This window comes from Rhinichthys klamathensis, unplaced genomic scaffold (genome assembly GCF_029890125.1).
Source record: "Rhinichthys klamathensis goyatoka isolate OS25496 unplaced genomic scaffold, OSU_Roscu_1.1 h1tg000168l_1, whole genome shotgun sequence".
NCBI lineage: Eukaryota > Metazoa > Chordata > Actinopteri > Cypriniformes > Leuciscidae > Rhinichthys > Rhinichthys klamathensis.
This window is the reverse complement of record NW_026606699.1, coordinates 1254711-1282261: the sequence shown is the minus strand read 5'-3', so window position 1 is coordinate 1282261 and position 27551 is coordinate 1254711. Positions and strand designations below refer to the sequence as shown.

The following is a 27551-nucleotide window of genomic DNA, read 5'->3' as shown; positions in this document are numbered from 1 at the left end:
TGTCTGTCAGCAGTGCAGGATTTTAATGAAGGCCTTGCGGAACTCGATGTTGAAGGTGGTGTAGATGACGGGGTTGACAGCGCTGTTGAGGTAACCCAGCCATGTGACAGCGCTGTAGAGCGACGGAGAGATGCAGCAGCTGCCGCAGTGAGCTTTCAGCACGTGTGTGAGGAAGAAGGGAAGCCAGCATATGATGAAGACACCTGCAAAAAACACAAACATCAAGGAGCGAAAACTACTTCGCATTTGTAAGCTACCCTGGTTAAAAACATCTGCTAAAAAAAAAATCACCTATAGTTCAACCTCTCCTTTTAAAGGGGATGCGTTTAAGAATTTCCTTGTATTAATCGCTTTTTGTATTGGAAATGTGTAAACAGCTTGCAACGAAACTTAAAAGGACAAGACCGTCACCGAAAGCCTGTAGACAGACTTTTATGTGAAAGATTCGGGCCGGTTTCACTTGGAAAATCAAAAGGATTTCACACGTTTTCACACACTCCCGAGAGCCCCTCTTCCATTCTATGACACATGAAATGATTGCTTATACAATATCCATTTCAGTATAATGCTGAAAGAGCTATTCTATACTGTAATGTCAATGTGTCATGCAAAGAAAAAGGACTAATTCAAACTAAAGTCTAACATAGCCAGATCTATATAGTCTCAAATATACTTTATAATCAAACTATCGTAACAGTGTAATTTTAATGACCTCTTCTGTCGACATGATGCTGATGAATTGCAGTGCTGTTGCAAATATATTCACATCGCTATGATCAGATGCTTCTCATACTGTCAATTTTTGTAGTGTGTTTATTTTGTTATTGCAGCACATATTTACATATTCATCTAATCGTCACTCTCAGAAAACGCATGAGTGAGATGTTACGAATTCATACAAATTTGCCACCAATTCATCAAAACGTATAAAATTACTAAGAGATAGTGTTGGAATAACATAACTTTCTTTTAAAAGGTTTTTTTTACGATGGTGTCACTGCGGTTTTATAGTTGAGAAACATTTCCTTGGAAAAGGACAATAAAGTTTAACTTTGACTGTAGTACATTTCACATGTAATTACAAAGAATCAGCAAGTAAAACATTTAATACAATTTTTATTTTAAAACATACTCCCAAAAAACTAAGTTTTTTTTTTATGTGAACTGATTTTTTTTTGTGTTGGATTTACTTCTAAACAATTTTCACTTAAAAATTGCTAGTAAATTTCACAAATAATACAAAGAAACGGCATGTATAAAAAATACTGCCGAATTGTGCCGTTCATCTGAAGTCTAATAAATCTGTACGTGATAAAGTGCTGTTGAAGAAATACTGACTATCAGCACTCTTTGAATACCTCTCGTCCAATCAAATTAGAGGATTTGAACTATCTGTTGAATAATTAATATTTATTATGTCAAAAGTGCTGCTGCTTAAATGTCAAGCCTAAAAGAACAAAGAGACCTAAAATCACATAGTTCACCAGCACTTATGTTCACCAGCATGTGCAGCAACTGCAAACCAGCCGGAAATGCTTCTCGACTCCAAATGGAGTTCGTAGTAGAAAGATGTTTTAATCAGACAATAAGAAGAAAGTTTTATTTGCCAACATGAGATATTTCAATGTGGACACATGAAAGTGGACTCAAATCAGGGTTATTATCATTAACTCAAATAAAAACTAGTAAAACATATAAGTTAACTAAAATAAAGCTGAAATAAAATAACATAAATAGTAGATGAAAAAACTTAAGGTTAATGTAATTTAGAAATTTAGAGTTGAAGCTGGATATATATACTGTAATATAAACTGACCTAGAATAATAAATAAATGATAGTGATACCTAAATAGTGACATTAAAAAGCAAAACAAAAAAATCACAAAAGCACATTCAAAACTGAACAATTAAAGGTAATTCCAAATATTAATTTAAAACTATATAATACTTAAATAACAATGACTTAAATCTCATTTTGTCAACTTTTGCTGTGATATGGTTTCAGACCATAGTTAAAATTTTTTTTTTTAAATCAGCCTAAATGATTTATTATTGTTCAAAAGTAATTTCTTCACTCAGTCGTAAAAGTTAAACTCACTCAATTCTTTTTTTGATAGAAAACTGCAGGAAGATCTGGGAATCTCTGGTGTAGTTGACGATTTTAAACTTGCTCCTTACTCTTTAATCTGGTGTCAACATCGTTTCAGCCCCCCCAAAAAAATACATTTCTGCACCCTGGTTAGATTCTCAACTTAGAGATTACTCAAAAGTGAAGAGCACAGCAAACGTGGACTACATCTTTATTTAATTAAACTGTGACCCCCCTCTTGTTGAGCTTAGATCTGGACTTAAATGGCTGTAATTCATGAATGCTTTGGAATACAGACCTGAGGATGGCCTCTTTTTTTAAAGACACCGATCAGATTTAAAAAAATGTAAGTGTAAAAAAGCTGCAAATGTAATAAACAAAACCTTTTAAATTTGATACAAAATGTATATTTTACTAAATAATTTGGACTAGAAAATCAACTTGTCAAACCAAGTTGTGTACTAAATTTGAAACTGATAATAAAAAAAAACTGAGCCCAGTATACAATTTCCATGGTCTAAGTTTTTTTTAAATTTTGAGATAAGCTCTAGAAATATATCTAATTTATGACAATTGCTAAAATATGTGATAGGGGAAAAGGCAATAAAAAAACGTGCCAAGTGTCCTGCTACCAGGACAGTCACCAGGATCATCATATAGTAATTTAATTTAACCTCTCACCTAAAACGATGGCGAGCATCTGTGTCGCCTTTCTCTCTTTCTGCTGTGACAGTCTTCCTCTCACTCTCTCCTTCGCCACGGCTCCTTTCTCTCTGTCTGCGTTTCTCTCCCTCCATCCGTGGGGGCCGTTCACGCTTTCCTGCAGGGCGGCCCTGCGCAGGCCGGGGACCGAGAGCGTGGAGCAGGGCCGTGTGGGACGCGTGGGACTGGGCGCCACAGACACCGACAGGGAGATTTTAGCATGTCCAGGCCGCTGCGATTGCTGTGGAGGCGGCTCTCTGTCCTGACTCAGAAAACACATGGGTTCCACGTCCAGAGGATGAACCACGGCCTCTTTCACCAGCGTCTGTCACAGAGAACATGATTCACACAGATGTTCACGCTTAATAAGTGACTGAATGTGAGAGGGACAGTATGAATAGCTGTAGTGTTTTACCACTTTCTTGCGTTGCGGAGCCGCTGGAGGAGGCTTTAATATTAAAGTGCACAATTTCACATCTTCAGGATGAGTACACTTATTCTGACAAACAAAAAGAGAGAGAAAACAATGAAACAATGTGACAGATTGCAGTCACTAGTTAATCATTTTAATTCTAATCAAAAGGCATGTTATATCTAGTTCAAAGGTTTTGGGTTGGAAAGACTTTTGAATGTTTTTGAAAGAAGTCTCTTATGGTGTGTGTGCACACCAAAAGCTAATTTAATTATTTGCGCAAGTAGATTCCATACAAAGTCAATGCAAAGATGCGAATAGACGCGAATGTTCAATTCACGCGATCGACGCGAAAAACGGGTAATCTGGGTAACGCGATGGTGTGCAATTTACCATTATGCTCACCAAGACTGCGTTTATTTGATGAAAAACACAGGAATATTATTAAAATTTAAAATAACTGTTTTATTTTAATTTTTAACATTTTTATATTTTTTCAAATGTAATTTATTCCTGTGATCAAAGCTTAAATTTCAGCATCATTACTCCAGTCTTCAGTGTCACATGATCCTCCAGAAAGCATTCTAATATGATGAAACATTTATTATTATCAATGTTGAAAACAGTTCAGGAGCTACATATTCTTATGGAAACTGAGATACAAAGTTTAAAAGAACAGCATTTATTTGAAATAGAAATCTTTTGTTACAATATAGATGCTACTGTGCACTTTATATCGATTTGATGCATTGCTAGGGGTGTAACTGAACACATAAAAATGATGATCAGGTACATTTCTCAGTTTTGAAGGCATGGTTTAGTACAGCAGGGAAAAAAACAAACCAGTTGTTTACTGAACAAACTATGTCTGTCTTTAAATAAAATATCTGTCAATATTGCTGCAACCGGCAGTAACACACACTGCAGTTTATGGTGTTGTTGGATGCAAAATATTTTATAATAAGGTTAGAATATTACACTCCTTCGATTTGATTCACATGCACATGCCAGCACTCGTTCATTGAAATCTGTGAAGTTAAACGTAGACTAGCTTGCGGTCAGGGTAATTCTTTGTGTGAATTTGTAACATTTACAGGTAAGTATTCAACCGTAAGAAGTAAGTTGTGCGCTGAGGAAACAGCGTCTCAAAGCCATTAAAAAACACGCGCATCTGACAGTAGATTTATGATTTAGTTTGAAGCGCATGTTTAAGACCACTTGGATCATGCACTTATATGGCAGCAACTCACTCTGCGTCCTTCTTTATTTTTCAGATGTGTTCGCAACATCAAAAGTATATTGATATAAATGATATTGTCTCATCCTGGGAGGGGAACTCAGAGTTTGAAATTGTGTTGCGCACACAGAGAAGTTCGAAACAAAACTGTATTTATTTATAATTATTATAATATTTATACATACTGAATCGAAAGACCCTTACTGAAAATTTTCATTATGAATACATTTACTGAAACACCTCTAATCCTTACAGAATAAATGTATTCATTTTGTTGTGTTCATGAGTGAATTGTTTTGTGGACTACTATTTTGAAAGGAAGTCTCGGTAGTGTACCATTATTTACAATTTCAAAACTTTTGATGGCACCTATTGACATGGCATTCTCTGTGCAATGTGATAAAAATTGCTGAAATTTCAGCCAAATTTTGTTTGCTAGACCAAAGGATGTAAGCAAATATTGAAGGACTGCTAAGGTTAGGGCTTAGTAAAATTCTAGTGAAAGGATATTCCCAGCACACCTTGCGAGATCTCTGTCCATCTCTGGGTTCTGGATGGAGGCCGTGTCTGCGTGAAGGTGCGGTGCGTCTGCCGCGTCTGCGCAGGACCACGCAGATCTGCACATACACCATCACGGTCACAATGAAGGGCACGTAAAAGGAAGCAACAGAAGAGTAGACCACGAAAGCAGGGTCGGCAAAGCTGCAGTCTCTCCCTTCTTGACTGGCTGATATGAAAGACAGAAAGGACAAGAGTGAATCTCATGCAAACATGCAGTTTACATCAAAATCGAACTTCTTAAGGAATGTTAAATGTCAGTATCACTCTGTTTAGTTTCTGTCTCTATGAAGGCCCTCCTTCAGAAAAGCGTAACTAATGCTCTGATTGGTCGGCTGGACCAGTGTGTTGTGATTGGTCAACCGCTTCGAGTGTCTTTGGGAAACGTCACACCTCTTTTTTTTTCAAATTATTTTTATTAACAGTTTTGAAGTTATATGAACAAACACAAAAAACATAAAACAGTCAGGACAACAAAGACACAAAAAACAAACAAAAAAAACCATCTAAGATTGCCTCAGTCCACAAATATATACAAAATAATTATTGAAAATAAAAATAAATAGATACACATAAATTACAATATTCGCAATTGTTTTATAATACAGCAAATTCCCCACAGGAGAGGGAAATAAGTGTTAAACTACCAAAAGTCCCAAGAGAGGTCGCCATGTGGCTTCAAATCTTTTTTGTGAGTAGAACTCTCCAAAATGTAACTGTTCCATTTGGATATTAAAAAGCATCTCATTTAACCATCTTCGGAAACAAGGCGCTTGTGAACTTTTCCAATTGAGGAGTATTACTTTCTTGGCCGCAATCAAGCCTACCGTTAGAGCATGCTGAAAAGTATGGGGAATAGTATCCATTACATCAGAATAGCCAAAAATAGCCAGATTGTGGTCAGGTTGAATGTTAATTCTGTATGCGCTTGAAAACAATTAAAAAATCTTAGACCAGAAATCATATAAATTAGGGCAGAACCAAAATAAATGTGCCAATGTCCCCTCCGCCATCCCGCACCTATCACATTGAGAAGATATGGAGGGAAATATTTTGCTTATTCTAGTTTTGGAGTAGTGAATTCGGTGTATAACTTTAAACTGGATTAATTTGTATCTCGAATTTACAGAACAGCTCTTTATTCTTGATAGGCCTTCTTCCCATCTCATCAAACACTTCAAACGTCACACCTCTTACCATAAGCGAGTTTCAACACACTACTGACTAACTCAACCAGGCCCCGCCCCGTTATTCTGCATATGCCTTGTGTGGGAATTATATAAGCCTGGTTAGTACCTGGATGGGAGACCTTCTGAGAAAACCAGGTTGCTGCTGGAAGAGGTGTTAGTGAGGCCAGCAGGGGGCGGTACCCTGTGGTCTGTGTGGGTCCTAACGCCCCAGTATAGTGACGGGGACACTATACTGTCAAAGAGTACCGTCCTTCGGATGAGACGTTAAACCGAGGTCCTGTCCTGACTCTCTGTGATCATTAAAAATCCTTCGAAAAAGAGTAGGGGTGTAACCCCGGCATCCTGGCCAAATTTGCCCCTTGGCCTCTGTCCATCATGGCCTCCTAATCATCCCTATATACTAATTGGCTTCATCACTCTGTCTCCTCTTCACCAGTAAGCTGGTGTGTGGTGGGCGTTCTGGCGCACTATGGCTGCCGTCGCATCATCCAGGTGGATGCTGCACATTGGTGGTGGTTGAGGAGATTCCCCCCTTCTATATGTGAAGCGCTTTGAGGTCCCAGAAAAAGCGCTATATAAATGTAACGAATTATTATAATTATTATTATTATTATAAATGAGGATTATTGTGACGTGTTCGTTCCTGGAGTTCAGAAACAGTGCGCACTGATACAGAGAATAACTCCCTTTTGAGTGGCCTTGCGCTTTGTAACTTTGCAGACATTTTTCATGCTTCAACAGCAACGTTACACACTAAAAGAAAAACTGAAATGTACACACACAAAAAAAGCATTATAGGTTCTTTTTAAAGAAACTTTTAGACCTTGACTCAATGGTTCTTGCTAACATAATTTCACAGCGCTCAAACATGTCATGTTTGATGAACGCTGCATATTTTTTTCTGTTTTTCCGCAGATGCCACTTGAGCGGAAGAGGAGCGCGCTTATTGAAATTCAGGAGCATATATACGTATATATGTACACAAGCACTAACTTTAAATAATGACACAAACAGTGGATAAGTGGAGGCTTCTCAATACTGAGGAGCTGCAATCGCTACATATTACATTAAAGGCCCACTGAAGTGCCTTGAAACGTGCAGCATTATTCAATGTGTTTAAGTAATTTACACTGAAACAGGAAGACATGGCGGGACACATCGAGCAGCTCCTCCCATTTTATAAAATAGCCAATATGTGTTTAGTTTATATCACAGCTTAGCCAGAGCTGTCTGAGCTCGGTAAAGCCGCAGTTTTCTCCTAATCTCTAACCGTTACTTCTTGTAATCTCCTCCATATCGCTTTAAAATATAACATTCTGTGCAGAATTCAAATAGGTCCGATACGTTTTCTGGTCTGCGCTGACTCGCGCTTATGATCTGTTCTGTGCTATCGTGTCTCTGGACCCGAGCTGCGGGGGTTTACGTGACACTAACGTGAAACCAGACTTCATTCACCCCAATGGAAAGCATATTTACACTCTCTGAATAGTTCACTATGTGCAATTCACCATGTAGAAAATAGTAAATGTAGATTCTAGAGAGCATTTGATTGGACAGAAAATCTATTGAGAAGCTGAAGTGCAGATTGATGTCATCAAAATCATTGATCTACACTCACCGGCCACTTTATTAGGTACACCTGTCCAACTGCTCGTTAACACTTAATTTCTAAGCAGCCAATCACATGGCGGCAACTCAGTGCATTTAGGCATGTAGACATGCTCAAGACAATCTCCTGCAGTTCAAACCGAGCATCAGTATGGGGAAGAAAGGTGATTTGAGTGACTTTGAACGTGGCATGATTGTTGGTGCCAGAAGGGCTGGTCTGAGTATTTCAGAAACTGCTAATCTACTGGGATTTTCACGCACAACCATCTCTAGGGTTTACAGAGAATGGTCCGAAAAAGAATAAACATCCAGTGAGCGGCAGTTCTGTGGGCGGAAATGCCTTGTTGATGCCAGAGGTCAGAGGAGAATGGCCAGACTGGTTCGAGCTGATAGAAGGGCAACAGTGACTGAAATAACCACTCGTTACAACCGAGGTATGCAGCAAAGCATTTGTGAAGCCACAACACGCACAACCTTGAGGTGGATGGGCTACAACAGCAGAAGACTCCACCGGGTACCACTCATCTCCACTACAAATAGGAAAAAGAGGCTACAATTTGCAAGAGCTCACCAAAATTGAACAGTTGAAGACTGGAAAAATGTTGCCTGGTCTGATGAGTCTCGATTTCTGTTGAGACATTCAGATGTTAGAGTCAGAATTTGGCGTAAACAGAATGAGAACATGGAACCATCATGCCTTGTTACCACTGTGCAGGCTGGTGGTGGTGGTGTAATGGTGTGGGGGATGTTTTCCTGGCACACTTTAGGCCCCTTAGTGCCAATTCGGCATCGTTTAAATGCCACGGCCTACCTGAGCATTGTTTCTGACCATGTCCATCCCTTTATGGCCACCATGTACCCATCCTCTGATGGCTACTTCCACCATGTCACAAAGCTCTAATCATTTCAAATTGGTTTCTTGAACATGACAATGAGTTCACTGTACTAAAATGGCCTCCACAGTCACCAGATCTCAACCCAATAGAGCATCTTTGGGATGTGGTGGAACGGGAGATTCGCATCATGGATGTGCAGCCGACAAATCTGCGGCAACTGTGTGATGCCATCATGTCAATATGGACCAAACTCCCTGAGGAATGCTTCCAGCACCTTGTTGAATCTATGCCACGAAGAATTGAGGCAGTTCTGAAGGCAAAAGGGGGTCCAACCCGTTACTAGCATGGGGTACCTAATAAAGTGGCCGGTGAGTGTATATTGGCGGAAGTGAGAGACTGAAAGTTTTATCTTCTAAATGCAAATTTTGTCATTGATTAGGAGCACACTAGCTTATAAATAACAGTAAGTCTAACACATTCACACACTTAAAGCCCCAAAAGAGGAGACTTTAAGCATAACTAAGCTGAACTAATGGAGTTCAACTAAACGTTCTGCTTTATTTCCTTGAACAGCTGTTATTTTAATATCACTGATTTAGTATTATAGTTTTTGATAATAGTTTTTGAACTACATTTTATTTTTATATTCTCCATTTTGGTTGTGCTTGTCATTATTAGTAAAAAAAAAAAAAAAGTAATCTATATTGGTTTTATTACGTTTTAGTTTATTTTGGTTTTAGTTATTTTAGTACTTCAACTTAAAGGTGCAATGTGTAAAAATGTTGAGTATCTAATAACAAAAATGCAATATGACATCCATGTTTTCAGTGGTGTATAAAGAACTTCCTTAATAAACCGTAATGTTTTTATTACATTAGAATGAGACATTTATATCTACATAACCGCGGGCACACCCTTCTATGAAGGTCGACATATTGTGACGTCATGTTTCTACCGTAGCCGAACACGAACAAACAGCGCTACAGAGCGCGCTTCGTCACAACCTTGAAAGAGAAGCCGCAGAAAGCTAGAAGCTAGCCATAAACACCGTGAGTAGTGACTTTTCCCTTGTCAGTGGTGTACAATATGTAGTTGGACTGTTTCATGTAACTTAGTTCTTCTCCCTCGCTGTGTTATGGCTTTGCTATGTGGGGATAAATGTGCTGGTTACGTTCGTGAGACAGCTGATTAGTACTCTTGCCATTGGCCGTAAAACAGTATGTTACAGGAATCACCAACCCGTCGATCGCGGTCGACAAGTCGATCTTGGAAGCATTTTATGTCGATCGCGAAGAGTTTTCAAAATCAGAGAAAAAAAGCCTATTGTGTGTAGTAAATGGTGTCTAGGGGATGCGGAGGCGCGCGCTGTTACAATCATGTCACTTTTGCCGCGCGCACCTTTGGGCTCATATCATGGGGACGTGTCGAGTTTAAACAAGGCTTTATGCTTTAACCAGCTCAGCCACAGTAACAGCTCATATTTAGCCAGCTAAACTTTTACTACCCTGTTAGAAAAAATATATAGTTGCATAGTTTCATGTGGTTCTTCTCCCTCGCTGTATTATGGGTTTGCTATGTGGGGAGAAATGTGCTGGTTACGTTTGTGAGACAATCAGCTGATTACTATTATTATATTATATATTAAGACCCATGATCCTCACCTGACTATGGCTTTGTAAACTTTATCCATGATGTGGTTTATAATGGACTGTGGTACAGAAACAGTGACAATGTTACACACTCTTGGCTTACTCTGGCTATTCTCTGCTGTCTCAGACGACGATATGTTTGTCCCGTTTTAGCCACCGTAGCTTCTTCGAAAGGGAGGGGGAGGGGTGAGCAGTGGGCTGAGCCCTTAGTGCAACTCGCAACCGAACCGCTAGATGTCGCTAAAAATCACACACTGCACCTTTAAACTAAACAAAAATGAGAAATTTTCGGTAAAACTGACGCTATCGTTAACGTTCGTATAACGGTGTGTCAAAAGCAGAGGAAGCCTCCGGAATTGAAATCCATACATGGTAATGGGCGTTTTATTTCTGACACGAGCTGTAAAAGGTTAACCAATCACAACAGGCTGAGCCATCTGACCAATCAGAGCAGAGTAGGCTCTTGGAAAGGAGGGGTTTCGAGAGACCGGATCCTTTTTCGTACCATTTCAGACACTGTGAGAAAAGAGGTGATGTGCAATGTATTTTACCAATGAAACAGAATTTAGAGCAAATGGAGACTTTTGCATGGGCACACAATCTGAAAAAATGACTAACAATAAATGCATAATAATTTACAGCTCCTGCGACCCATCCGTAATGATTCCCACCAAGCTAAAAATGAATTTTTTAGGGATTGCCCCGGAGGCTGTGTTCTTTGGAGGGATATTGGGATTTGCTTTTTTTTCCCAAATCCTTATCACATCAAACACAGTCACATGAGCTTTAACACAAAGGAAAACACACATATTGCCTGGAGTGCAGAAATGATAATTATGCACGGAGGGAAACCTCATTACAAGTGCATGAATCCAGCCACGTCCCTTTGGATGGAAATCAGCACAAAAGTTCACTCTGCTGTTTCAACCAATGAAGTTCATGAAAACTCAGACAGAGGTCAGGCTCATAGGATGGAACTAGAGAGCCGGAGGAAGAGAAATTTTACATTAAACTCGACAGGTTGTGCAGTGATGACGGTTTCACTGTTTTAAAAGAATTTCAGCTCTTCATTCAGGGCGCATTACATCAATTCAGCACGACTGACATGGTGACATTGAGCACTAAAACACCCAGGTACATTTTTTCAACACAAATGCTTGGTTGAGAATGTTGATGGACTTTTGATGTTTTGATCATCTTTCTGAATCCGATCCAGACGTAGTCTTTGACAAAAACGTGATTTCCCCAGCTTTTTGCTCAAAATGTTGCTTTTTTAATTAAACTTACCCACATTCAAGTGTTGATAAAAAAATAATGCATGAAGCTAGAATAAAATGAGCTTCTTTTCTTTTAAAAGCAGATGCTTTATTTATCCTTTTACATATTGCAGATATTCAGATATTTATACAACAAAATATTTTGGGGGCCATGAAACTTTTGTGAAAATTATCAAAAATGCAAGCGGTGGCTGGCAACTTTTCAAAAACGCTGGCGGGGAAAGAGTTAAAGGGTCACTTCACCCATTTGCATTAAGGTTTGTATTGTTAGAAACCCAGTCATATATTATAATGATGGTGGAATTTTGCTTGTTTTTTTTCTGAGATGGGAGAAAAAAGGATTTAAGTGTTTTACTTCCGTCCTATCGTGACGTAAATATCGTCATTTTGCGTCACAATAGGACGGAAGATAAATTTCATTGCATATTAAGAAAACTACAGCCTTTAGCTCATTATTATTCAAGGGCGTGGGACCCACTCACCCCACCGGCCTATTACAGATCAGTGGGTGGGACTAAACCTGAAGAAACTAAACTATTAATCCGCCATCTTGCTTGGAAGACAGCAAGCTAAGCTAACAAGCGCTCAAGGAGTTAGATTTACCATAATGCCTGAATTTACGACACACGATATGGAAGACGAGGATTTTGAAAATCTTTTGCTCGAAACTGATGTTCGTGGCTATTTATACGAGCCACAATATAGCGAAGAGCAGCTGAGGCTGATGGAGGAACAAGAGGCGGCGGCGTCGGCTGCGGCAGCGGCCGCCGCAGGAGACCAGCCCGGCGCAGACGAGAAGCCCGGACTGGCTCGAGCTGGGCGGACTGCTGGTGCCTACATGTCGTGCTCTCGGCTCTCGCTGTGCGCTACGGACACAGATAGAGTCCGTCTGCTGCAGAGAATTTCAACGATCGCAATATCACCTGGACGAAACCTCTGAATCAGACGAGCACACGGACGTTTGTGTTGTGATCCATCCAAGTTTCGCACCGCATATGTTCTGACTGAACATCCAGGTAACTTTATCATCATCATGCAATAATTCACCATATAGAAAGAAATACAAACGAGGAGTAATTCACTAATGAGTTTGCCAATGTAACGGGGTTCGTTGTTGTGGGAAGAATGAGGCGGGAACCGGCAAACATTTAAACATTTTAATAGTAAAATAAACAAATACAAAACAAAAATATAAGCGAGCAGCCCCTCACTGCTGGCCACACACAACAGAAACAAAACACAACATAAAATCAGGCCTGTTCCTCTCTCGATCTGCCCTGTCGTCGCTCCTCGTTTTATGCGTCCGCTCCTCGGTGAGAGACGCGAGAGACACCGGTCCGGTGCGTCTCACAGGTGTCGTTCATTATCACTCGCGCCACCGGCCTCGCGCTGTCCTATCACATCCCTCGCCCTCGTCCTGCTCGCCACAGCCAACTAACTAGAAATTTTGTGTGAAATGAATTTCTAACTCTGGTGGCAGCTAACGTTAGCCTTGTAGACGGAAAAGTGATTTCTCTGATGTTTGCGCTGTTCTGGATTAGTGGGAGTGGCTTGCGGAGCTGTGCAATGTGGTGCATTGTGGGAGTTGTTGTCTTGCATACAAATGCGCACTAAAGTTATTTTCTGTCTTTTCTCGGTCAAGAGGGCATCAAATTCAAAATTTCTTTTACATTTCGACTACATATATGACCCACTTTCAATAAAGATTAATGTTGAAATGGGTGAAGTGACCCTTTAAATGTAAGTTATTCAATATTAAACTTTTCAAAGACAATTTGTTTAACGGAATAAGCTGTATTTAACTGTCTTTTCTGCACCTTTTCCTCACTCATACGTCCATTTAAAATTTTGCCAATATTTTTGTCAATTTGGGGGTTTTCTTGCTTGTTAATAAATTTTTTCCTTTTGATTATTACTGTTGCCTGTGTTGTTACAGTAGTCATTCTGCAAATGATTTAAAATTTTAACCCAGCAATATAGTAATAGCTATACCTATAATAACACTAGATGAGCATTTAAAACTGCTAAAATGACAAAACAGAAAAAATTGGGTTGTTTTTAAGCCATCTTTTTTACAGTGAACTGTTGCCATATGTCAAAGAATTGCATGAAGATTCTCCTTTTGAGACTCACAGAAGATCATATGAGTTTTGAGTGACTTTAAGAACATTCTTTTGATGTTGAGTGTACATATAAAAAAAAACAAGGCCCTACGATTCTATCAATACAGTTTCCTCATAAACTAGTTACAATGTCCATGTAAGTGTTTTGTACCTGTGTTATTGAGACCAAACAGCAGCGGGCAGGAAATGGCAAATGACAGGAACCAGACGATAGCGATCATCAGAGCGACCCGTCTTCTGGAGCTGTAGCGCGTGTTGTAGAGTAGCGGCATGGCCACGGCTGTGTACCTGCACATCGACACACGACACGTTTAGATGAATGTGCAACATTTTGCTGTTGAAGTGAAATGCAGACGTGTTTTCAAATTAGAGGTGTACCAAATAAAATATTACGTCACATTGATGACATACAAGACAGACAGTCAGGCTATGTTCAGACGGGAATACTACTGAATACTAAAACTGTTTCTATTATGCAACATTGCAAGCAGTTGCACTCTACATTGAGAGTCGTCCAATTATCAACAAAGACAGTAATTTAGCATTTTTATATTATACACTCATCTAAAGGATTATTAGGAACACCTGTTCAATTTCTCATTAATGCAATTATCTATCAACCAATCACATGACAGTTGCTTCAATGCATTTAGGGGTGTGGAGACAATCTTGTCAAGACAATCTCCTGAACTCCAAACTGAATGTCAGAATGGGAAAGAAAGGTGATTTAAGCAATTTTGAGCGTGGCATGGTTGTTGGTGCCAGACAGGCCGGTCTGAGTATTTCACAATCTGCTCAGTTACTGGGATTTTCACGCACAACCATTTCTAGGGTTTACAAAGAATGGTGTGAAAAGGGAAAAACATCCAGTATGCGGCAGTCCTGTGGGCCAAAATGCCTTGTTGATGCTAGAGGTCAGAGGAGAATGGGCCGACTGATTCAAGCTGATAGAAGAGCAACTTTGACTGAAATAACCACTCGTTACAACCGAGGTATGCAGCAAAGCATTTGTGAAGCCACAACACGCACAACCTTGAGGCGGATGGGCTACAACAGCAGAAGACCCCACCGGGTACCACTCATCTCCACTACAAATAGGAAAAAGAGGCTACAATTTGCAAGAGCTCACCAAAATTGGACGGTTGAAGACTGGAAAAATGTTGCCTGGTCTGATGAGTCTCGATTTCTGTTGAGATATTCAAATGGTAGAGTCAGATTTTGGCGTAAACAGAATGAGAACATGGATCCATCATGCCTTGTTACCACTGTGCAGGCTGGTGGTGGTGGTGTAATGGTGTGTGGGATGTTTTCTTGGCACACTTTAGGCCCCTTAGTGCCAATTGGGCATCGTTTAAATGCCACGGCCTACCTGAGCATTGTTTCTGACCATGTCCATCCCTTTATGGCCACCATGTACCCATCCTCTGATGGCTACTTCCAGCAGGATAATGCACCATGTCACAAAGCTCGAATCATTTCAAATTGGTTTCTTGAACATGACAATGAGTTCACTGTACTAAAATGGCCCCCATAATCACCAGATCTCAACCCAATAGAGCATCTTTGGGATGTGGTGGAACGGGAGCTTCATGCCCTGGATGTGCATCCCACAAATCTCCATCAACTGCAAGATGCTATCCTATCAATATGGGGCAACATTTCTAAAGAATGCTTTCAGCACCTTGTTTAATCAATGCCACGTAGAATCAAGGCAGTTCTGAAGGCGAAAGGGGGTCAAACACAGTATTAGTATTAGTATGTGTTCCTAATAATCCTTTACGTTAATTCCTTTAATAATACATGAGGGCTGTCAATACATTTTTTTCAGTTTAACACATTAAAAATATTTTACGCAATTAACACAGCATAGCAGTTGACGTTACTTCTGTTCATTACCCAGAAAATGTAAGGTCAGGTCAAATGCATTGCATTATGGGATACAGTTTTCTGTATACTGTTGTCTGCTGCATATTTTAATGAAGCAGGTCACTCAGGTTTTCAAATTATAATGAAAATGTACGTATATGCATGATACACGTGCTATATATTGAAGGAGGAGTAAGAGTAGTAAGGCAGTATGTTATTCTCAATACAGCCACAGCGGTTCAATCAATATGATGAACCCTCTATTACATTTGTCAATCTGTACACATCAATAACATCGATCAGAATAAAGGAAACAAACAGAGGAGTGGAGTGCATTTCATTTTAAGTCGCCTTATTTGAGAGAATAAAACCCAAGACACAATAACGACCAGAGCATATCTTTAAAAGTCTGCCGAACACTTTATAGAAATGTCTTTTAACTACAACACGAGCAGATTCATTTATTGAAAAGTTTGAGGTGTCTGTTCTAAAGGTTGTGCATCAAATGAAAGACAGTCTTTCAGAAACTAATTTAAAGCCCTTTTTTGTGTTTTGTGTAAGAATAGCACCACTGTCCTCTCGTTTAAGCCTTGTAGAAATACCGTGATTATGTATGTAGAAATACCGTGATTAGTCAAAACTTAAACCGCTTCTGAATATACTGTATGTAATGGTTGAAATTGAAAATGTGAATTTGAATAAGAGGGGCAGTTTTCTTTTTTCCACATTCTCAGGTACAGTAATGATGCTTTTTTACGCTTATATAATGGCCAAGCATAATCCACAATGCTGAGCAGTGAACCACATTACCTGCAGCTCGTTTCTATAGGCCTATAAGTTATTCATGCACATCGACTTTAATGTACTTCCAATTTTCCAGCACATTTCCAGAGCCGGTTTAATGAGGAGCAGCATTCACTAAAATTCTCCGCAAGGGAAAAAAGTGCCTCTAACACACTGCAGGATTTATAATTTATAATCTCCTCTGCCTTGCTGGCATGTAATTGCCTGGAGTGCGTTTAAACCAAAGATAAATTCAGGTCAAGCATAGCTACAAACAAACGCTGAGGCAAAACAGATTAGGAAATTGGTAAATGTTAATCAGAATCATTCTTATTTTTATTCTAAAAAAGGATTTCATTCATGCATCGCTTTGGCTGTTTATTGAGTAAATGCGACAGTGAATGAATGGGTCACCTATCGATGCTGATGGCACATAAGTTGAGGATGCTGGCAGTGCACATCATGACGTCCAGGGTGAGCAGAATGTCACAGTGGATCCGACTGAACCTCCATTCACCCACAACCTGTACAAACACATATGTTCTCGTTAGACATCAAACATCAGTGCTTTTTGATATATCAGCATAAAATCAGCTTATGCCACTTAGAAAGCTGGAGACCGTCTGACTGACGTGTACAGTGACCAATCACGGTTTGTTTTGTTCTTATACAGGGCGCAATGATATCAGCGAAATAAAAAATGTGATTGTCATAAAAATTCTTCACTACAACTTGATATATATAAATAAAATAAATAAACATATTACCATATATTACCTTCTCAATGTAATGATAGTTAAAATATGAAAACTTTTTTCAAGTAATATCAAGTTCTTCCCCCCATGTTTTAATTTTAACAGTAACAGTTGTGCAGCACTTTGTTTGCCAAAAAACCCCCCAAATAAAATGTATTTTCATTTTGTGACATTTTAAAAGTTTAATTAAATGGTTCATGTTTCATGCCTTCATTTGCTAATACCACCATTTTTGATAATAAATTAAATCATAAATTCAGAAAAGTTGAAGTTTTTTATAGGACTCTACTATTTAAAAAAAGTTAAATTGTTTAGTTTTTCTAAAGTTTAATTATAAATAGTTTTAGGAATTCAATTGATTATACATGATTTTTGATTATTTCACTCTAATTAAGCCATGAAAATGTTTTATAAAGAACATTTTAAATGGAAAACACAGAACTTATTTTTGATTTCTTAGAACTGATTTCATAGGGCCCTGAAAATATAGCCTAGTTTTTATTAAACTTTTAATAAATTGTTATTAAATTGTATAATTCAATTTTAGACATGCTTTTCGATAACTAAAATGGAATCCAGAAAAATGAAAAAAAGGGGAAAAAATTTGAATTTTGGAAACATATAAACAGATTCCATTGGGCACTACTTATGTGCACATCAGGGTTGCAACTACATGTAATTACCAATTAAATTGACCAATTAGTACGTCTACTGACCTCCAGATAGACGCCCCAGGGCATCACCAGTGTGGCCAAGAGCATGTCTGACACGGCCAGTGACACAATGAGGTAATTGGTGGTGGTCTGGAGCGCTTTCTCACGGGACACGGCCACACACACCAGCACGTTACCGAACACCACGCAAAAAATCAGCAACACCAACAACACAGCGTAGAAGTTATACGGAGGTGAGGAGGGAGATGGAGCCACGGAGCAGTTTGAATGTGGGAGAAACGAGGACAGGGATGGACTGACGGAGGAAAACGCCATGGAGGAAAAAGCTGGAGATGAATTCTGGGTTGGGGAAGCGATGGAGAAGTTGTCTTCAGTTACGTCGAGAAGAGGCATTATGCAGCTCCTCTGGGCACCTGGGAAGACATGAATGACGTTAAAACTATTCAAGGAATAGTTCAGCCAAAAATTACAATTGTGTCATTATTTATTCATTAACCATTTTGCAAAGCCCTTAACCGGATATTTCCCATGGGCACATGTGTAACTGGTTTAATACATCAACACCTCATCAATAAGCTGTTAGAGAAACACAAACATCCACTTGATCCACTAAATTAACAATATACAGTGTAAGAAAAGAAAGAAACCTAAGAGGTACTGGTAATGTCCTGCCAAAATGTTTATGGACATTTACTTTTACACAATCCAATGCACGATTAAAAATAGGCTACCTAAAATACCTGTGAAAATTCGATATGGAAAATTCCTTTATATCAACACAGTACATTGTGCTCTATTTTTTACTTTTCTAAGACTGAACAATATTACTCATTTCTTTTATATTAAGGAACTGGTTAATTGTAATCAACTGCATAAAAAATATTGTGTTTTCTGCTTACCATTACCGGTCATTCACCGCCTATTGAATATTATGTTATTGAATCACTGGCAAACAAACATTCTTTTAAACTGCAACTGTTTATTTAAAGTCCCCGTGAACCGGAAGTTGCAAACGACTTTTCTCCAGTGTTGTGACGTATTTCCGAGAGAAACGGAATACTAAATGAGGCAAAATAGTGGGCGTGGCTTTTTTGCCAACTAGCACCTGATTGGATCTAGAAAAGTAGGTGTTGTCATTCAGCCTGTCTACTGTCAGTTGGAGGGGCGAGGTTACGGATGTTAAGCAGACACCCAAACGGTCAAACCTACGTCATCAGGAAATTTCAGATTTTGATTAAAGATTACGAAGCCAAAACATTTTTTTGTGTGGATTGACTTGCATGGATGAACTGTTCACCACAAAACGATCAATTTAGGCAAACAAAGTAAGTATGGTCAATTTTGAATTCATGGGGACTTTAAAGCATGAAAACTTGAATGCAATTTCTGGGTTAGCTCACCCAAAAATGAAAATTCTGTCATTAATTACTAGGGGTGCAAGGGATCGCAGTTGATCCGTGATCCGTATGGACCAGCTGCCCCACGGCTCGCATGTGATTCGCGGATTAACTGCTAAATCTAACCATCATAGAGTGAAAGTTTATAATTTGGATGTGTTTTGTCTTGCCAATTTACACATTCAAACTACTTTAAACGCAGAAGAAGAGGCATTTCAGATAGAGCTCGAACACCGAATTGATTCATCTTTCGCGTTTCCTTGACCTCGAACGGACACATAAACACAAAATCATCTCTAAATACCCGTCTCGGTAAGTATTCTCTCGGTTATGTCATGAGTGAACAGTTGAGAAAGAAACTGGATGTTTGTTTGTCAGTTTTTTCGGTCCGTGCAGTCAGTTTCAAAGCACAAACCTAATATACCTGTTGTCTGTATCATTAATGTTAATAAAACAACAAAATACAGCTGATTGTAACTAGTTGATGTAACAAAGATGTAACTATTAATTTCTACAGTGAACAAAAAGTGTTATTTTACATTTAGGCTTAATTATTGATTTTTGTCCCTGAATACTACTGTTAGACTTTGTAACTTTGTTATTTAGTATTCATCTCTGCTTGTAATTTGTATATTTGTTCTTATTTTATGACTGTTCACTTGTTTTTAATAATGTTTGAACTTTATCAGTTAGGCTAGTAGTTTTTGATGTAGTATCAAAGAACTTCAAGTGAGCTTTAAGTAATAAATGAAAAGTAAAGTTACGTTAAGTAAAGTTTGTTCTCACGCGTTAAGCAAGTTTGGTTGAGCTTCTGTTTATGTTCGCTTATCAATGTTTACAACAAAACCGCTTAATTCATAAGGATTAGTTTTACGATCTCTTTATGAACTTTTTGAAGCGTCAAAGTGGTAGTTGCGTAGCTGTCAATGGAGGGACAAAAAGCTCTCAGATTTCATCACAAAAAAATCTTCATTTGTGTTCTGAAGATGAATGGTCTTACGGGTTTGGAACGACATGAGGGTGAGTAAATAATGACATAATTTTCATTTTTGGGTGAACTATCCCTTTAAATTCTTTTCCCAGCACGCACACACATGCACGATCAGGCCTTCGGTGCATTGCAACGTAACTTCTCATTACTTGCCATTTTCCAAGCACTTCAGTGAAAGTGGCGCCCAACGTGGGGTCTAATTGCATTGGCAGTCTGCTCTGTGGCATCAAGAGCTTTTCTCAAGGAAACAAATGTAAAGCCACAGTGAGGTAAAGCCAGCACGACTGCAGTTTCATACAGAACAGTCACGCATGAGTCATGTAACAGCAGGATTTTAATCTAATAGTCTATTGAAACTATTGAACCAAAAACACCGTTGCCTTGAAAGCACTTGATCGCATTTGAGGCATTTCATGGTTGTTCATTCACCGTTCAGCTCACAGTAAAAACTTGTAAGACTGGAAAAACTGGTTGAAGAGATAGACCTGACCACTGGTCTATGAGACGAAGGACCTTGGCAAATTAACATTTGAACTCTCACATACACACTTCTTCCCTGCATCCCCCACTCTTGCAGAGATCACCCAAACTCACATAAGAATCTATGGGTTCACTGTAAAAAAATTGCTGTAATTATGCAGCTGTTTGCCAGTAACTTACTGTAGATTTAAATTGATGTATATTTACTGGCAACAGTTTGTTCAAAGTTAAATGAACATTAAACATTAACAAGTCTTTGTCTTTACAGAATAAAATTATAAAATAACAATCTAATGCAAAGCATTCTGGGAACCAGAAATCTTCATCAACCTTTTTCTGTTTTTTTTTCCTTCAGATTTTGGTTCCCAGAATGCTTTGCATGAGGCTGTTATTTAGTTTTATTCTGTAAAGATAAAGACTTGTTAATGTTTAATGTTCATTTAACTTTGAACAAACTGTTGCCAGTAAATAACATCAATTTAAAACTACAGTAAGTTACTGGCAAGCAGCTGCCAGTAATACTGTAATTTCTACATATTTTTTTTACAGTGTTTAATTTGAACAACTATCATACAGTTTTATACATGTGTTTAGTATTATTTGAAATGTCTACAAGTGCAACTGGTACAAGTGTCCTATTTCCAAATAAGTAAAACAAAAGGTAATACGGTTTTTAGATAACATACACACAAAGGAGGGTGGATGGGTAAACCTTTACCTCTAATCGAATACCGGCATTGGATCGAATTAGACGGCTCTCACAAACTTCAGTGTAAAAAAGATTCAAAGAAACATATTAAACACTTTAGTGCACAACAGACAGTAACAATGCTCTAAAATCAGTCACAACGACACCACGGGCAAACAACTGTACAAAGCAATTTATGCAGCTTCAAATAGCACAACAAATCTTTTCAGGTTCACTGAGACCATCATCCCAACATTAAGATGTTTCTTAGGGCAGCAGTTCGTTTAAACGAATTATGCAAACGAGGCTGCAGCTGTGCGGCCGGTCGACCCTGATTAAAGAGAAAGCGGCACTCGACACATTCCCACAAAAGGGAATCTATCTTAGCTTCTGTTCTCATCCTCACGCCTGTTAATTAGGAATCACTCAGGACAATACACACTAATGAGAGCTCTCGTATCTGTATTTCATTTGAGCGTTGATGAATCTGTCATTACAGAGACACAAACACTGATCACTGATGAGAAAATGATGCATGTGTGATAATTAAGTATTAGCTAATGAATGTATGCACTCAAAAATTAATAGCTCTGCGTGCAGTTTGATTCTGCAGTGGAATAATTGCTTCCTAATCTAATAATCACCTCTATCTCCTAAAAATGTATGCAGCTGATGATCAGTTTTAATCGCTACGTCTCAATCCTCATGAAAACATACCATGTTGCACTTCAAATAAAAAGAAAACTGAGTTGGAAAAAATATTTATATTTTTTTTTTGCATTGTGATATTATTTTAATGACAATCAAGCACAGTGCACACTTTCTCCTACAGTAGGTCACCCCAAATTCATTTAATATTCATAAAATATGTTTTACTGTATAGAAATCACTAGCATAATGCATACTTTACAATTTACATAAAATTATTAATGATATAATTTTTCCAATATTACAGTAATGAGAAAGCTTTTGCAATACATTACTGATACTGATAAAAAACAAACACCCCATCACACATCTGCAATATTACGAAAAACGAACCAAAATCCTGCATGCCTGATGCAGTTCACATGACCAAAAATGGTAATGAGTAGGTAATTAGAAAATGACAATTAGGAGGAAAATGATGTGCATAATTGTCATAGAAATCATCTTACAATGAAACGGGATATTCAATGAGAAAGAAATTGTGTAGGTCACGACTTGATTTGAACTAATTGATTGGATGTTGAAACTTGTCTCTGTATGACAGGCGTCAGCTGAAGTCGTTTCAGAGATAGAGAATTTGCATGAAACATTGTGAAGACAATCCTTCACATTAAAGGGATAGTTCACCCAAAAATGAAAATTCTGTCATTAATTACTCACCCTCATGTTGTTCCAAACCCGTAAGACTTTAGTTCATATTCAGAACCCAAATGAAGATCTTTTTTGATGAAATCTGAGAGCTTTCTGTCCCTCCATTGACAGCTACGCAACTACCACTTTGATGCTTCAAAAGATCATAAAGATATCGTAAATGAATGAGGTCATATGAATTGAGCTTTATGATGAACAAATTGAATTAAGGCTTTTATTCACATTTAAACATTGATCAGTGAACTTAAACAGAAGCTCAACCGAACATGACGCGGGAAAACAACTTCATTGATTCTTGCAGAAGCTCAAACGTGCTGGGAAACATGAGAATTAGGGATGTGACGGTGAGGATATTTTCCCACTGGTTAATCGACGTGTGACAACACTGGTAATACCGGTATCACCGGCGGGGGCTTTTAAATCGCTAATTTAAAGGCAAATGTAAAATGCGCGCGTTTGCACGGGGCAATTGGCGCTAATTGGAAAACCAAACTAAAATGTGCACATTTTAGTTTAGCTGTTCTGCTCACTCCGCGCCCCGTTGACACGTGCGGCTGTGCACATTTTAGTTTCGTTTTCAAATATTTATTGTTTATTACTTGAATGGTGAGTTCATTAGCCTATTATTCTTAATGAAAAACACAACAAAACAAATTCGCTTAAATAGGCGCTTTTACATTTCGCTTTGACACCAAATATTCCGCAGTCACCTTGTCAGCCGGCTCCTCACTCTCGTGATGAATGAAACCTGACTCCTGTTGCTGATCTGTGCTGCGACTCTCGTTCGGCTTACGATTTATTAAGCAGACACATACAGTTTAATAGTGTCTGTTCTCTAACTGTACTAAATGATTTTATATATATAAAAAAAAAATCGAATTGATGGTGGGGGGAGGGGAGGGGGGGGGGGGGGGGGCGGTGCCGCGGTGGGCAAGTGATGTAACCAGTGTTGCTTCTGAACACCGGTAACACCAAGGGGGTAATCCATCGACCGGAAGTTGAAGCCGGCCGGGTGCCGCCATCTTGTAGCAGAACTTCACTTGCGTTAGCATTTCCATTGACTCCCTTTCATTTTGGCGTCACTTTGACAGCGAATAACTTTACATCTGAGGCGTTTAAAGACTCCATTTGTCCATTATTTATTTCTAAAGAAACACGACAATGTATAAAGGGCTCCATTACCTTCTATGTTACATTATGGCCCCGTAGAAACAGATTTACTAAAAATAGGCTAACGATTGCGTCATAACCACTCGACTCTCTGTCGCGCTGTACAGAAATTACCGTACAGACAGGAGGAGAAGCTCGCAGGCGATCGGGGGGACGTCCCGTCAAGGGAGAAGCCCATATAATGAGTCCATAAAAGCAACGGAATACTTACTCCTGCTCACTCACGCCAAAGAACTCTTTGCTCAAGTTCCCCGTCTCTGCAAGATTAACGCTGGCAATTTTCACGCACAGCTACTAGAAGATTTACGTCTGTCAGACAGGTTGCTCACGTCATCAAGCTTAGTTTGAGTCGGTTTGAGTCTGTGCGTCAGGAACGGAAGTGCTCAAAAATCGCTAAAAATGGGCTTCAACTGTCTCAACTGAGTTCCAATGAGATGGCTCTGTCCACTTCTTATACTGTCTATGGGTAACACTGACTATCATAGCAAGCCTAATAAGAATGAACCTCATTGGTTCTCGCTGAAGCTCAAATATGTAACAAGAATGAACATCATTGGTTCTTGAGAAGTTCAAACGTGCTGCGTAACACGAGAATGAACCTCATTGGTTCTCGCACGCCATGCGAACATGCTTGAGCTTCCGTTTATCACAACTGGGCTGCGTTCAGCCCCGACAAAACGTTGCACAACGTTTTTTAAACAGAAACGGTGATGCGTTGAACACACTGTTCTGATGACGCAAGAGTTGCAACTATGGCAGCTGAGAAGGCCATTCTTTGTGTTCTTTGTGAAGAATTTTCAGAGCCTGATGAAGTCGGTATAAATATGTGTTTAATACTACAAAATATGGCCGATGTTACAGTTACTGCACTTACCGCCCAGAACACAAGAGAACATCCCAATCGAGTGAAGGGATTGCTGAAACTGAAATGGTAGCACACATCTTACCTAATTCAGACTAAAACACATCTATTCAGCCTCACATACTGACTTTATTTGTAGTTCATACTGTTTTAATACCCTGTATTTTCTTTCTCATTTTTAGGAAAAGCACTTAATTACCATGTTTATTTCTATACCAAATGTCATACATTTGCATTGAAGCTAAAAATATAAACAACTACCGTACATCATTATTATGTTGATATCCTATATTTTTACAATAAAACTTAAGACAAACTTCTTCTAATATCCTCAGTTGTTGCGTATACCGAGCTGCATCGAAAACATTTGTAAATTACTATACCTTGAACCCATTGTGCGAGTTCACTTTAATACCGCGTGCTTTATATACATGTTGCTGCTGATTGGACTGCAGTTCTGACACACCCACCAAACAAGAGAAAACGCATCTCAAACCCCGTTGCACACCGGTGCACGCCGTTTCCAGGAAACATGACGTTCAACCCGGAAACCGCAGTAAAACGTTGCGCACCGTTTGGAACTTGAACGTGCCCCTGATGTGTGAGTTGATGAATGTTTACATGTGAATATAAAAGCCTAAATTCAATTTGTTCTTCATAAACGGTCGAGTCTCTTCAGAAAATGTGGATTAAACCACTCAATTCGGATTAATTTTATGAACTTTTTGAAGCATCAAAGTGGTAGTTGCGTAGCTGTCAATGGAGGGACAGAAAGCTCTCAATTTCATCAAAAAGATCTTCATTTGTGTTCCCAAGAAGAACGAAAGTCTTCAGGTTTGGAACGACGTGAGGGTGAGTAATTAATGACAGAATTTACATTTTTGGGTGAACTATCCCTTTAAGACCAGGAATGTGCAGAACTCAAACAGAGTGATTTCATGTTTAACGTAATGACCCTAAAAACAGGCTGCAATATGAAGAGGATCTTGGCAGGTTTCATGAGATGAGGAGTGTTTGAGCGTGCCGTTGCTCAAGGCCCATGGGGAGCTCAGATGAATCTTTAACGGGTCAGAGATAGCCAGTAATAAGGTTTCTCATCTGCCGCAGGGGAATGTGTCACTCATTCCCAATGCCTTGACGGCTTCATTAACCGCTCAACCGCTTAAGAGCTCAACTTCAGATACATATTTTAGCACTAGTTATTGAACAACAAAGATCTTTCATAAAGTTTAATAGATGAATGAAAATATGAATAGTGTGTAGTTGTAACTATAAACTTTGACACATAATGTGCATGAAATAGTTCCTATAGAACCACAAATAAAAATATATATAGACAACTGATTATTGCATCTGTACACGTATATGCGAGTGGCAGATGAACTACAGAACTGAAATCCTGCAGCATTAGAGAGTCAGTGATTGTCCAGATGCGCCATTGTTGCATCGAAAATTAGCAGCTTTTTGAGCTTTTTTAAGCTTTAGGCTCTGTTTGCATTTAATGCGCCATGTTTTTGTTTTATTATGTGACATCTCCTCTGATCAGGGCCACAGGGATGCGCACAAACCTCTACAAATGTAGAGCACCAGACAAGTGATCAAGAGCCAAGTGAGGGAAGGGTTTTCTTTTTGCTTAGGAAAGCTATTGAAATTTGCATCATTCCAAGACAAACGGCAAAAGGAGAAAAGAAGGTAAAATAATAAAATATTTAAAACTGAAAGGGTGGTCACAGCTCACAATATTTTGGATTTTGGACTATTTTTTATGTGACTAATCAAATGTAAAATTGAGTCTCATTGATCAGATGGCTCTTCGTACAGATTTTCTTTCTCCATTGAAGGACCCTTAAGATCCCCTTTGGAGAGATTCTCGCATTCATTTCGGTTTTCATTTAAACCTTCTACTCAAATGTGTTGTTTGTTAGTAATGAAAACCTTTGGATTAAATTAAAAACATTTAAAGCAGGGTCTCAGACTTTAGACCCAACCGTAGGCTACTTTTCTGTAGAACATAGCCTACATTTTGTTTATGAACAAGAAATAATAAAAAAACCCATAGAATTTTGAATCACAGACACAAAGAAAGTGTAGAAATGATTAACTTCATAAGTGACAATATTAATTATGAGGTTTGACGATTTTTCTCAGTGAAATTGAAACATTAAAAAAAAAGGTGCCAACATCTATGCAATAATTGGAGATAGAGGAGACCATGCAGGGCAAAGTGACACTTTTTATTTTACTCCAGTGAATATTTCTTAGGGTGTTTATTCTTAAATACAGTTTGCTGTACACTGACCCCAATAGTGGGGCATGTTGTTACAATGCCAACCTGCTTATTATAGACTTTTCAGCTAAATTTAACGAGTAAAGCGACTACGAAAGACAAAATTCATGACACATCATGATGTAACACGTATCAAACTATTTTTTTCGCTATTGCATTGTAATAAATCTATTGACTGAAAATAGCCTAACATATGACACGTGACAACTCGCCCCGATCTTTTAAACATAAAACCCACTGTCCTGACTTTCTTTTTGTCTTGTATTTTATTGCTCACTTGATACTCAACTGATACTATTACAAAAGGACAGAAATTTGTTTTTAGGACAGAAATCAGTCAAATCACTCTAATTTAAGAGTTTAAATCCAACATACAAAATCCGAAGTTGAGTTACACATCTTGTGACAACATGCCCCGTACTCAAAACGCGCAGAACGAGAAAAACATGAAGAATAGCCTAATAAGGTAAAGTGACTTACTGTCATTCAGCAGGAGCTTCACACGCATCTCAACAGTCCTACAATGAAACAGAAGATATTACTTTCATAATAGTGGAG

At 38.7% G+C, this 27551-nt stretch overlaps 1 protein-coding gene across 1 annotated transcript; it reads right to left on the bottom strand.

Moving 5' to 3' along the window:
* Positions 1-27551, bottom strand: drd2l (dopamine receptor D2 like). Its single transcript, XM_056259478.1, has 8 exons — positions 27474-27551; positions 17802-18172; positions 16745-16854; positions 13833-13969; positions 4962-5167; positions 3207-3290; positions 2771-3116; positions 1-203 (listed from the first exon to the last, which is right to left on the bottom strand). The coding sequence occupies exons 1-8, from the start codon at positions 27499-27501 to the stop codon at positions 7-9; spliced, it is 1479 nt and encodes a 492-aa protein (XP_056115453.1). The 5' UTR covers positions 27502-27551; the 3' UTR covers positions 1-6.